The sequence below is a fragment of the Malaya genurostris genome, chromosome 2 (genome assembly GCF_030247185.1).
Source record: "Malaya genurostris strain Urasoe2022 chromosome 2, Malgen_1.1, whole genome shotgun sequence".
NCBI lineage: Eukaryota > Metazoa > Arthropoda > Insecta > Diptera > Culicidae > Malaya > Malaya genurostris.
The window spans coordinates 146,549,714-146,564,388 of record NC_080571.1 but is presented as its reverse complement, the minus strand read 5'-3'; the positions used below and the strand labels follow the sequence as shown (position 1 = coordinate 146,564,388).

The window sequence follows — 14,675 nt, the reverse complement described above, 5'->3', positions numbered from 1 at the left end:
TAATGGGCCTTGCTGAACTTTTTGGCTGCCTTTCTACCGGTTTTCGGTGCCCTCGTGCTGACGGTGTCTCGTAACGTTCAGAACAGCTGCTTTTACTTAATTGACGCTATTTCTCACATCATATTTCATTTTATACCTGCTACTGGCAGCGGTGTACGGAATACCCCTTTGCCAAAATTTCTTTTCCTGTTCACAGAACGGAAAACAGTGAGACCATGCTGCTCTCGTGTGTCTTGTTTCGAGAACAGTTGCTCAGCAAATGGTTGGAAAAATGAACAAATAAACTTTTATATGGATGCTCTTGTATAGATCCAAGTTCTGATTGGCTGGTGCTGTCATGGGTTAAATTAAACAGGTTTTTCAATATTGCACTATTGAAAAAACTTCAATGTTGTTGCAATACACGTTAAGGTTGAAAATTTTCGATTCTATTGGTAGTTAGATTATATAAATCTTTCCACAGATCACTGAGCTATGAGCTTTCAAAATACGAGAGAGACAAACGCGCCTTATGAATTATCCTCTTTGATATTCGTTTATACCAAACAATTCAGAAAAGGTAAATTTTGAACTATTTTGAGATTATTTCACACAACTGAAATATTTTATACCAAAATTGTGATCATATTTCCGATGGCATGTCGCAAGAATTATGTTGATTCAATAGGTACAACAGGAGATATTCACGATCAAAAACTTATCACTCTCTCAGAGGGTAAATTTTGAAAAGGCACCCAATAGTGAAGTAAATCGTACTAACGACAAAAAATTGAATTAAATTACATCTACATTGTTGCTGCTGTCTCTGTTCCTCTGTCGCAAAAGAACGACGTGAAGCTCATCCAACGATTTCCAATTGGCAGTCTTTTGGTATCGTTTTTCTGCTCTCTGAGTTGCTCTGCCGTCGTTGAGATCACATTTGAGCTTGGTGTGCTGCCTGTACTTGGCCCCAGGTACAGGGTCCGCCATGTAACTTTTATTTTAAACATGCAATAAAACTCAAACGGTTCCTCCGGTTTCAAAATTTATTTTTTTCATATTAAAGTACAATCCTTCTGGTTAATTGTGGAATATAATTTCATTGAAATGGCTGCCTCGGCTGGCCTTGCAGTACGCCATACGGGTCGGTCCAATTTTTAGTACATTTTCGATTGTATGCAACTTTATTTCAGCTATGGCTGCACGAATGTTGTCTTTCAAGGCTTGAATTGTCTCTGGCTTGTCCACATAACAGCCCCCCCAAAGATAATAGTCTAACGGCGTCAAATCACAGCTCCGAGGCGGTCAAACGACATTTCGACTGATAATTCGATCTTCGAAAACTGTGTGCAAAAGATCGATCGTAGCGTTGGCTGTGTGGCACGTAGCGCCGTCTTGTTGGAACCAAGTGGTATCCAAGTCTTCCTTGTCAAGTAACGGGAAAAAACCAATCGCTAATCATGGCGCGGTAGCGCTCGCCATTGACCGTGACGGCGGCTCCTGCCTCATTTTCGAGAAGAAAAATGGCCCAATGATGCCGCCAGACCAAAATCCGCACCCAAACCGTCACTCACTGAGGATACATCGGCTTCTGCATGATAACGTGCGGGTTTTCCGTCCCCCAGATGCGACAATTTCGCTTATTAACATACCCGACGAGATGAAAATGTACCTCATCCGAGAAGATGATTGTTTGGCACACATTTCGCAACATTACCATGATTTTCAAAGTAATACTGCTTAATTTTCACGCATTCTTCAAGCGTGTAAACAACCATTTTCGTTCAGCGGAAGGATGAACCTAAGTTTCTGTCAAATCAGAAGTGACATTAAGGTTATATATATATATATTATATATATATATATATTATATATATATATATATATATTATATGTATATATATATATATATATAATATATAGTATATATATATATATATTATATATAATTATATATATATATATATATATAATATAATTATATATATGTAAATAAAATATATAGATCCCACAAGTGTAGTGATGGTATTAATAGAACAAAAAGGTTTTCCTGTCAGCTCCTCCCTCGCACGCCGCTCGGACACGCGGACTTACATAGTTCTACAACTGATGTATCGATATTAATTGGTTCTTTTCGGTAAGCATTAACAGGAAAGGCGAAAAGATGAATAGGTATTCTGAATTTCATTAGTTATACATTTAGAATAAAAAAGCTCAGTTCTGTATTTGACCAAAATATTCTGTGAAAATTTTGTTGATTTCATTAATAAAATTTAAAATAAAGAAAACCTGTTTTAATCCACCTAGTGGTGTAGCTTTTCAATTTGTAAACAGTTATGTCAAGTTAATAAGAACTGAGAAAATGGAGTGAGTCTCGTTTTAGAATTTTCACCACTATTTCCGGTACTTCTGAAACCGGGAATTTGGAACCTGTACAGCTAAAGTCGGTTCGTTTAGTAAGTAACTTATATAACCTACAAATTGAATCAGTTTTAAGCCAAATCTAGAAGAATTTTACCCTTTTTTGCATCGTCGCTCAAAACGACGTTGTGAAATTCAATAGCAACCTGTTGGACTATAAGATTTTTTATTTTATGAGTGACATTATTTGACACATACTCACACACATACATGCACAGACACATACATTGTTCAGCTCGATGAACTGTGTCAAATGATTAAGAACACTTAGTTCTCTGCGCCAAGTTTCACTAGTCAATTTTTCAAGTGATTGCATAAACTTTATATATGAGAAAGGCAATAAGTGATTTTATAGTACAAAGTTCAGGAATAGCATTCTAAGCAGCCTATTTTTTAAGTAATTATCCACACTTGCAAGTTCACACGACATTCAGTAAAAACCATTCAAGCGAAGAGGTTGTGTTTCGATTATACTGGATCGTGAGTTAAAGGCTGCTACTCTAAGCTACAGGTAGTTAAAACTGCTAGTACTGCAAGCATCACATTTGATCGCCACCAAGAGCAATAGCACTGTACAGGGTCCGCCATCTAACATTTTTTTTAACGAGCGATTATTTTGACATTGGTAACCTTAATGTCACTTCTGATTTGACAGAAACTTAGGTTCATCCTTCCGCTGAACGAAAATGGTTGTTTACACGCTTGAAGAATGCGTGAAAATAAAGCAGTATTACTTTGAAAATCATGGTAATGTTGCGAAATGTGTGCCAAACAATCATCTTCTCGGATGAGGTACATTTTCATCTCGTCGGGTATGTTAATAAGCGAAATTGTCGCATCTGGGGGACGGAAAACCCGCACGTTATCATGCAGAAGCCGATGTATCCTCAGTGAGTGACGGTTTGGTGCGGATTTTGGTCTGGCGGCATCATTGGGCCATTTTTCTTCGAAAATGAGGCAGGAGCCGCCGTCACGGTCAATGGCGAGCGCTACCGCGCCATGATTAGCGATTGGTTTTTCCCGTTACTTGACAAGGAAGACTTGGATACCACTTGGTTCCAACAAGACGGCGCTACGTGCCACACAGCCAACGCTACGATCGATCTTTTGCACACAGTTTTCGAAGATCGAATTATCAGTAGAAATGTCGTTTGACCGCCTCGGAGCTGTGATTTGACGCCGTTAGACTATTATCTTTGGGGGGCTGTTATGTGGACAAGCCAGAGACAATTCAAGCCTTGAAAGACAACATTCGTGCAGCCATAGCTGAAATAAAGTTGCATACAATCGAAAATGTACTAAAAATTGGACCGACCGTATGGCGTACTGCAAGGCCAGCCGAGGCAGCCATTTCAATGAAATTATATTCCACAATTAACCGGAAGGATTGTACTTTAATATGAAAAAATAAATTTTGAAACCGGAGGAACCGTTTGAGTTTTATTGCATGTTTAAAATAAAAGTTACATGGCGGACCCTGTACCTGGGGCCAAGTACAGGCAGCACACCAAGCTCAAATGTGATCTCAACGACGGCAGAGCAACTCAGAGAGCAGAAAACGATACCAAAAGACTGCCAATTGGAAATCGTTGGATGAGCTTCACGTCGTTCTTTGCGACAGAGGAACAGAGACAGCAGCAACAATGTAGATGTAATTTAATTCAATTTTTTGTCGTTAGTACGATTTACTTCACTATTGGGTGCCTTTTCAAAATTTACCCTCTGAGAGAGTGATAAGTTTTTGATCGTGAATATCTCCTGTTGTACCTATTGAATCAACATAATTCTTGCGACATGCCATCGGAAATATGATCACAATTTTGGTATAAAATTTTCAGTTGTGTGAAATAATCTCAAATAGTTCAAAATTTACCTTTTCTGAATTGTTTGGTATAAACGAATATCAAAGAGGATAATTCATAAGGCGCGTTTGTCTCTCTCGTATTTTGAAAGCTCATAGCTCAGTGATCTGTGGAAAGATTTATATAATCTAACTACCAATAGAATCGAAAATTTTGAACCTTAACGTGTATTGCAACAACATTGAAGTTTTTCAATAGTGCAATATTGAAAAACCTGTTTAATTTAACCCATGACAGCACCAGCCAATCAGAACTTGGATCTATACAAGAGCATCCATATAAAAGTTTATTTGTTCATTTTTCCAACCATTTGCTGAGCAACTGTTCTCGAAACAAGACACACGAGAGCAGCATGGTCTCACTGTTTTCCGTTCTGTGAACAGGAAAAGAAATTTTGGCAAAGGGGTATTCCGTACACCGCTGCCAGTAGCAGGTATAAAATGAAATATGATGTGAGAAATAGCGTCAATTAAGTAAAAGCAGCTGTTCTGAACGTACGAGACACCGTCAGCACGAGGGCACCGAAAACCGGTAGAAAGGCAGCCAAAAAGTTCAGCAAGGCCCATTGTGGGGATGTGAACGTTACCCTTATTTATTCTTCGATAGCGGTGATCGGTTGATATCAAAATCCCATCATCGAACGAGAGATCACCAAAGAATGGCGAAATATCATGCAACCAACATGCAATGGGTAGCACTATGCCGAAATTGGTACACCGACATCTTTTTGTTTCCGGGATAAAGTTCCTTCAGTAACGTAGTCGCATATTTTTATACTGACACACCTTTATTACTGACAACACATTTTATTTAAAACGAACTATGCATGCTTCTAATTTATTCTTAACTAGGTAATATGAACTTAACTATAACAGGTTAAAATCACGACGGGCATGCCACGAACCCATTTCGTGTGTCACCGAGGCAAGGTATCATTCCAGACTGGTTAAATCTCTCGATGTCGTGATCGATAGACCGATAAGATCAGGCAGCTTTCAATTCGGCGATGTTTTGGTTGAAGCAGGCAAAGATCAGTCTCGCTCTCATCAACTTTCCTTATCACACCAGTAATCGGATGAATGATGATGACAGAGATGACTATGACGATGATGATGATGATGGTGATCTGCTAGAATTCTCACTGTCCCGTTCTATTTCGGATTAATTTGTCGATCCAGGTTCTCTCAATATAGATGCTGCTGCTGAGAGGGTTTCACACATATATATATATATATATATATATATCTATATATATATATATATATATATATAATATATATATATATATATATATATATATATATATATATATATATATATATATATATATATATATAGATATATCTATATATATCTCTATATATGTGTATATATCTCGAACACCCAATCAAAGCACTTTTCAGACAATTCGAAGCACTTTTCAGTGTTAAAGATCATCATAAAGAACTAGTTGAATTTTGTCGTTTTCCTACCATTTTCTGTGCAACTGTTGCCGAAACAAGACACACACGAGAACCATCTCAGATCTTGTTGATTGTGACAATTCAAGGCACTTTTTAGAGCCACAGATAATCATAAAGAGTTAATTAAACTTTCAATATTTTCTACCAAAAGATTCATCAAGATGGAAGTTGAAATAATTTAATCAGATATCTTCGAACTTCATAGATTTAATAGAAATAAACTACAAATTTGTCGTGCCTAGCCTTCTATATTAGCAAATTAACCAGGAATTGTTTCAAGTTTGGAATATATAGTTGTAGAATAGTAGCTGTTTAATGTAACTTATCTGTACTTTAATTTAGGTGCATCGCTTCAAACTCTATTAGTGAAAAAGGGGAAAGCTTGCACAATTCAAACAATCAATCAACTAACTGATATTCGGAAAAGTGATGGAAGTGTGCCAGTTTTTTCGTATTCACGACATCCAGTTATGTCTCTGACATTACCCACCCGCCTTTTTATTTCTCTTATAACTGAAATTTTTACTATACATAAGTTTTCATTTTGATATTGTACAATCACAAAAAACAGTTAATATAATTAATGATCTCACGGAAGATCATTTGAATCCGATTCCGAATACTAGTAAGATTTTAAATTACAAGGGCTAAATATTATCCAGAGGGTACCACAGGGCCATGGATAATCTATTTTCGACGCAAAGAAAAGGTATAAAATTTGATGCGAATTACAAAGGATTTGACATCACATTTCTCTGAAGTTGTAGAAATCTCTAAAGTTAATAGAGATAAAATTCGAGTTGTTGTTAACGATTTGAAACAGGCAAACGAAGTTGTAACCTGTAAATTATTTGCTGTATAATATCGAGTTTACATTCCATCGAAAAAGGTGGAAATTGACGGTGTCGTCACTAAAGCAATTCTAACAGCCGATGATTTACTTGATAATGGAGTCGGTCGCCGATGATTTACTTGATAATGGACTCCATGCTTGAGGGAGTTAAGATACTCAAGTGCAAGCAATTGTTCTCAAGATTTATTGTCGATGGAAATAAGTCTTATCGTCCCTCAGATTCGTTTCGAGTAACATTTGCCGGATCTGCGTTGCCTAGCCATGTCGATATCGATGAAATTCGTCTTCCTGTTCGGCTTTTCGTACCGCATGTTATGAATTGCACGAACTATAAGAAATTCGGACATACAGCTACTTATTATAGTAATAAGTTTAAATGTATCAAATGTCAAGAGCCCCATAAGGATAATCTTTGCAATAAAAACAATGAAAAATGTGTTTATTGTGGGGAGAGTCCTCATGATCTCTCAGTATGCGCTGCATTTAAGTTGCGTAAAGACAAAATTCAGTTTTCTTTAAAAGCACGTTCTAAGCGCAAGTATGCAGAAATGCTTAGAACAATTATTGATCGCCCCCAATCGAAACAGAAAACGGCTTTTCAACTCTAGAGCCATAGGAATCTGACTCGGATGGAAATAGTGACGGTACTTCGTTTGTCACTCCTCAATGTTCTGTTAAGAGGGCGAAGTTTTCCTCCAAATTACCAAAACAGACACCTTAAATTACACCTTTAAAACAAGATCCCCGAGTTAAATCTAAAAGGCACAAGAAAAGACAATAATCCAGAAAACTCCGATTCACATTCGCCAACAAGATTACTGAAGTTTTCAGAAATTTTCAGAATGAATCTAAAGACCATCATTATGGAATTCCTTCCTATAGCGAGAACTTTTTTGATGCAGTTATCATCTCAATGGCCAATTCTCTCAGGTTTTGTATCATTTGATGGACAATTTATCATCCGCCGCAAATGATTCAATCACTGTCCTGCAGTGGAATTGTCGAAGCATCACGCCAAAACTTGATGATGTATTTGCTTTGTGCGAAACGTGGCTTACATTAAACATAGCTTTAAATTTTAATGACTTTAACATTATACTTCTCCATAGAAACTCTCCGTATGACGGAGTGCTTTTAGGAATTAAGAAATGTTATTCTTTTTATAGATCAAACATTCCTTCGACTTCTAGTGTAGAAGTTGTTGCTTGTCAAATAAACATTACAGGAAAGGACATTTGCATTACTTCGGATTATATTCTTCCAAAAGCTCAAGTTGAACAACGACAGATTAATGAAATGGTCGATGTCCTCCCTGCTCCCGCATTGATAACTGATGATCCTATATATCCTATCTCATATATAAATACATATATATATATATATATATATATATATATATATATATATATATATATATATATATATATATATATATATATATATATATATATATATATATATATATATATATATATATATATATATATAATTTGCGACAATTTCAACATGACAGTATTGAATATAGGTATCATGACATGGATTCCAAGACCTCCTGCACGTCCAAGTGCATTAGATTTATCTCTTTGCTCGACTTCAATTCGACTAGATTGCACCTGGAAAGCATTTCCTGATTTACATGGTAGCGATCATATATCAATCATCATCTCAATTAGCAGTACCAAATGTATTGCTAATTCAGTTAATATTACATATGATTTAACAAAAAATATTGACTGGTTCAATAACCAAAGTAAAGTTCCAGCCAGCGACTGGCACCATTAAAGAAGGTGACAAGCAATTATAAATACACTCGCCTACTCAATGCTTGATCGAAGAAATAGGTGTAAAGCGAGAAGACTAGTATTTGATGGACAGAGAAGATGTTTGGATGTAAGGTATCGGTCAGGTGACGGCCTGGATTAGAACCATGTTCGATGTACGTTCTACTATGTCTGACTGGCGTTTTAGAGTGACTAAAACAAGATTCAGAGTGACGAAATTGTAGCGCGTATGCACGGAATGCTTAAGAACGCAGGTTCGAGTCCTGTCTCTGAGCGTATCTTTTTCCAATAAATCATCTTTTTTGTTAGTTTTTCATTCATTTGGCTTCCCCAATATATTTTTCCCCTCAGTCATTGCAAATACCAAAATAATATTTCATGTTTCTTGAATTCAATGCTCACCGCACTTGAAGAATATGACGTCCACGTTTGTTCGATTCTGGAGGCCGCAGAACAAACCCATACCAAACGATTTCTTGGTCCATCGACCAACAGAAGGCCTTCAAACCCTTGATCATACAAACTATGCTCAGATGCTAAACACGCGGAACAAATTGCTTGCAAAACATTTTTAAAACAAGGAGGAGGAACTTCTCAGAATTTTGAAACATTCTTAGTTTTAGAAACCAAGTACAAGAGCATATTTTGGGCCAAGAAATGTAGCTATTTAAGACATTTTGTCGATGATTTGTCAAGAGAAACCTGAATTAGCATTCTTTGGAACACGGCCAGACGAATGGGTAATCGTAACGTAGGAAATAAGAGTGAGGAATACTCGAACCGATGGATATTTGATTTTGCGAGGAAAGTTTGTCCAGATTCTGTTCCTACGCAGAGCAATATTTGGGAGTCTTCTCCAAATCGATTCCATCGATAGCCCCTTTTCAATGATGTAATTTTTCATAGCACTCATGTATTGTAACAATAACGCTCCTGGATTGGACAGAATTAAAATCAACTTGGTGAAGAATCTGCCCGACCTCTCAAAAAGACGTTTGTTGGAATTGTTCAACAAGTTTCTTGAGCAAAATATTGTTCCACCTGACTGTAGGCAAGTGAAAGTTATCGCCATTCAAAAGCCGGAGAAACCATCTTCCAATCACAACTCATATAGACCCACTGCAATGTTGTCCTGCATCCGAAAATTGTTCGAAAAAATTATTCTTCGACGTTTCGACACTGAGGTCGAGACGAACGGTTTGTTGTCAGATACTCAGTTTGGCTTCTGTAGAAATAAAGGGACGAATGATTGCCTTGCATTAGTTTCGTCTGACATTCAAATTACCTTCGCTCAAAAACAACAAATGGCATCTGTATTTTAGACATTGAAGGAGCATTTGATGCAGTTTCCATTGATGTTCTCTCAGACAAGCTCCATCAACATGGACTTCCAGCAGTAATACATAATTATTTGCACAACCTTTTGTCAGAGAAATGCATGTATTTCTCACATGGCGATTTGGCAACATTCAGAATTAGTTACATGGGTCTCCCGCAAGGCTCATGCCTCAGTCCGCTCCTTTATAATTTTTACGTGAATGATATTGACACCTGTCTAGTAATCCCATGCACACAAAGAAAATTGGCAGATGATGGCGTGGTTTCAGTTACTGGACCTAAATCTATCGATCTGCAAAAACCATTGCAAGATACCTTTCATAACTTGTCCGTTTGGGCTGTTCATCTGGGATCGACTTCTCTGCGGAGAAAACAGAGCTGGTCATCTTATCAAGAAGGCATGATCCCGCGTAGCTTCAGCTTCACATATTAGAAAGAATTATTGCGTAGGTTTTGACTTTCAAATACCTTGAGGTGTAGTTTGATTCCAAATGCACGTGGGGAGGACACACAGTGATGGAATATGGATGTGTTTGTTTTCATTCCGCTGCAAACTTTCATATTATTAAACTTGAGCAAATTCAGTATCGTTGCTTGCGAATCGCCTTAGGCTGCATGCATTCGACAATGAGTTTTGAAGTTCTGGTGGGAGTTCTTCCATTAAAGGATCGTTTTTTTTAGCTTTCCTCACGACTGCTAATAAGATGTGAGGTACTAAATCCCCCGATTATTAATAACTTCGAAAGACTAGTCGAGCTGCAATCTCAAACAAGATTCGTGACAGTATATTTTAACCATATGTCACAGGAAATTTACCCTTCAAGATACATTCCTATCCATGTCAGCCTCCTAAATGTCCCTGACTAAACTTTATTTTTCGACACATCCATTCAGTGCGATGTGTGTGGAATTCCCAATCTCCTACGCTCGATGGAAATCCCAAAAATATTTACAAGTAAGTTAAGGCATATTGACTCTGAGAAAATATTTTACACGGAGGGATCACGAATTGGAGAGGCTACTGGGTTTGGTATATTCAACAATAATGTTTTGGCTTCATTTAGGCTTCAAAAACCTGTTTATATAGCAGAGTTAGCAGTAGTTCATTATAGTTTGAACGTAATCGTCACATTATCTCCAAACCATTTTTTTTCTCTTCACAGATTGTCTGAGTGCAATTGAAGCCATTCGCTTAAACGCTGCTGGCAAAAATGAACCGTGTTTCTTGAGCAAAATAAAACAGTTTCTGAACGACATATTGAATAATAATTATCAAATCACAATAGTTTGGGTCCCGGCTCGTTGCTCCATTCCAGGCAATGAAAGAGCCGATATTTTCGCCATTTGTGGTGCTATTGGGGGTGAAATTTATGAGAGACCGCTTGCTTTCAACGTAAGCCCTTTCGCAGGATTTCATTTCGAGAGGAGCACAAAGATTAAGACTTAATGTTACTGAAGATTACTTATGTACCTTTTACGACTGTTTTTTACATGCACTTTAAACTTTTCCACTGGAAGTGACATTGTATTACATTTCATTACGATTACTGTCTTGTTATTTCTGTAACACATGTCTGATAAACAAATTAACATATTGTTAATCTGATAAATATAGATTCAAATATGGCCTGCACGCTATACGAAATTGAACAAAGCACCCTGCGAACGAAGCAAAGCCGCACGTACCGACGCGTACCATGTTTTCATCGTCAGTTTGAATGAAGTTATGAATATTTTGACACTCATAGCCCTATAATTCCGGAACCGGAAGTAGGATCTGGATGAAATTGCACAGTATATTTATAGACAGTGAGAGCTTTTATTTGAATCATGATTTGTGAAAATCGGCTTAACCGTTGTTGAGAAATCAAAGTGAGTTCCTTTTTGATAGACTTTCTTGACTAATGTCGGTGCTTTCGGGAGCAGAAACTATTGACTAGTAGACCCAAAGAAAATTGATATATTGACTAACAAGATCTGACAAACTAGATGAATTTAGCAGTAAGTTTAATGAAAATGTTCACCTCGTTTCGTCATCGCTTGTGAAAAATACTCATGAAATTTAAAATTATCACTAATCGCACTGTAATACCAAAACCAGAAATCGGATGTGGATTATCTTTTCGGACACCTTTTAAAGAATTTTCAAGCCATTTATTTGTTTTTTAAATTGTGAAAATCGGTTTAGAAATTTCCGAGATATGAAGTGCGCATTTTTAATAAGTTTTCACATATTTACTTGTAATTTCGGAACCGAAAGTTGGATCCAAATGATATTCGAGAGAATTGTATGAGGCCATAAGACCTTTCATTTCTAAGTTTGCGAAAATCGGTTCAGCCATCTCTGAGAAAATTAAATGACATTATTTGTCACATACTTACATACACACTTAAACTTAAACACTTAAACCAATACAGTGTAACATCTGGTTTTAAATAAATAAATATTTTGGCGTTTAAGTTTACTCCTATAAAACTATTCACAAAGTGTTTAATAGTAAGCCTTTTCAATTCTCTGGAATAAAATAATATTCCGTCATACGGAATGAGTTCAAAATTAATAAAATGATAAAAAATAAAACTGGACTAGTCATTGTTACAACAAAATGAGGGGGTGTCTAAACTTGCTCTTCTGAATTCACCAGTTTTATTTTTCCTTCAAACATTCGATTACGTAGGTATATCTTGTAGCATTGAACTGCTTGAATATATATATATATATATATATATATATATATATATATATATATATATATATATATATATATATATATATATATATATATATATATATATATATATATATATATATATATATATATATATATATATATATATATATATATATATATATATATAGATATATATATATATATATATATATATATATATATATATATATATATATATATATATATATATATATATATATATATGTATATATATATATATATATATATATATATATATATATATATATATATATATATATATATATATATATATATATATATATATATATATATATATATATATATATATATATATGTTGCTGATTTATTAATTCCGTCATCTCTAAAGCACAGTCTCAATATATACACATGTAAAAATAAGTATAAATTCCAAACACATCTGCATGTCTTGTTTAAGGTAACCAATTCACTGTCAGTAAAATTCATGAGAATATCAGTCATAATTGATTTAGAATTTGTTATAATATTAAATTTTTATTGAAATTACGTTCAACTGATCAACTACCTGTAGGTTGCTCAAGAAATAGTTTCTTATTGGCATATAAGAAAATAGAAACGGGCACAAGTCAATAACGTACACACCAAACGGAGATCTGTATCCAACTGGATTGAAATGTCAACCAACTGTACATATAAGCCTCTTCTCTTTTTCTTATTGTGTTCGCCATGTTGTTCGGTCAAGTAAGGTTACATTGCATTTGTCCATTCAACTGCTTTCATTGTTTAAGAATAATTTGTCCATGCTTAAGCAAATTGAGTGCAAATTGTTTATAAATAAACACTACTACATATTACGATAAAGATTTTTTGAAAACTCACGACATTTATCCACATAAAAAAGAACGAGATGCAAATTGATACAACGTTTGACAAGTAGGAAATTAACAAAATACAAAAGATTTCAATGCTGAGTGAAGGCAGGAAAAAATAATCATAACAAAAAAATTGTTTGGCAGAAAACCTACAACAAAAAAACGAATGTATTACTGTTCTCATGTATAAAAACTAAGCAATAACTGTGAAAACTTGCTTTAGTGACTAGAACTTGACAGTGTCATATACAATTAGAAGTAGTTTGTCTAGAGCGCAATTTATGTGACTACAGGAGTCTGTGTGTATGTATGTGGGTGCATTACGATGAACAACGACGGGTTGGTTGTGTTAGAGAACTGGATGGCAAGAATACGACGAAAACTGACATGCTTTTCCCACACTTCCGAATATCGATAATCCCACAAGTTGATTAATTGTGTGAATTTTGCAAATTTTCAATGCTTCACTTTTAGAATTGTAACGGTGCAAATATAAGGCGGAACAAACGAGAGCAAAAAATTACAGGGTTGTTTAGGGGACAAGACCGATTACGATGATTTATAAAATGCAATGTACAAATTCATTCATAAATTCATTTTAAATTTAAAAATGCACAACAAATCGTTGGTGGTCGTCAAGGATTTCTGAATTCAAAATAATTATTAATTTGGCGTTAATTTCTATAGCTTACTTAGAAAAAAAAACTCAAAAATGTAAATTATATAGGCATTTGAAAAAATATTATCCATCCGAAAGCCGCCGTTTTGTATTTTAAGAATTCTATGACTATAAATTATTGATAACAACTCGCCAAGCTTTGACAAAACGTATTTATAATTCCTTCAAAAAGTCATGAGAGTTGGTGAAATATTGTTCATCCTTATCCAAGAGTTTTTACATATAATTAAAATGAAATAATTACAAATCAATAATATATTACACCCCAGTTCTCCTCAACTATAAACCCAATCTACTCCAATTAACCCCTCTTTGGGGAACCTACGAATACCGGTTGAAATTAAGTGGTACAAGCAGAAAGCACTAAGGAGTGTATCGAAAAAAAGCTATCCACGAATTTTTCTTTCGAATTATGATAAAATACGATATTTTATTCAAACTAAAAATGGATCCTTGATTGTACGAGGTTGAACTTGAGCATAATGAAACCGTTTGAAATTTAAGTTAGTACTTCACGAATTTTCGAACTTTTAATCGAACGCTCTTCATCATATTCCGGACAAGCGTTGCATCGCAATTTTTGGATGCTTGAGCTCAAATTTTGTCGTGAATACGACTTACTTTACTATGGGGCGCCTTTTCAAAATTAGCCATATGGAAGAATGGGCAGAACTTAATCGCGAATATCTCGACTTGTATTAATGGTAGCAACATAATTCTTTCACCATTTCATC

At 35.4% G+C, this 14,675-nt stretch overlaps 1 protein-coding gene across 4 annotated transcripts in view; it reads right to left on the bottom strand.

Annotated features, from left to right (window-relative positions):
* Positions 1–13,150, bottom strand: part of LOC131431865 (uncharacterized) — a 339,850-nt gene extending 326,700 nt beyond the window's left edge. For 2 of the 4 annotated variants that reach the window (XM_058597779.1, XM_058597780.1), the window contains exon 1: positions 12,956–13,083. In XM_058597779.1, coding sequence (XP_058453762.1) covers positions 12,956–12,991 — 36 coding nt within the window. In that variant the 5' untranslated portion in view covers positions 12,992–13,083. Of the gene's footprint in view, positions 1–12,955 lie in introns of all 4 variants that reach the window. The other 2 variants (XM_058597781.1, XM_058597783.1) reach the window with 2 other exon arrangements.
* Between the last annotated feature and the right edge of the window lie 1,525 nt (positions 13,151–14,675).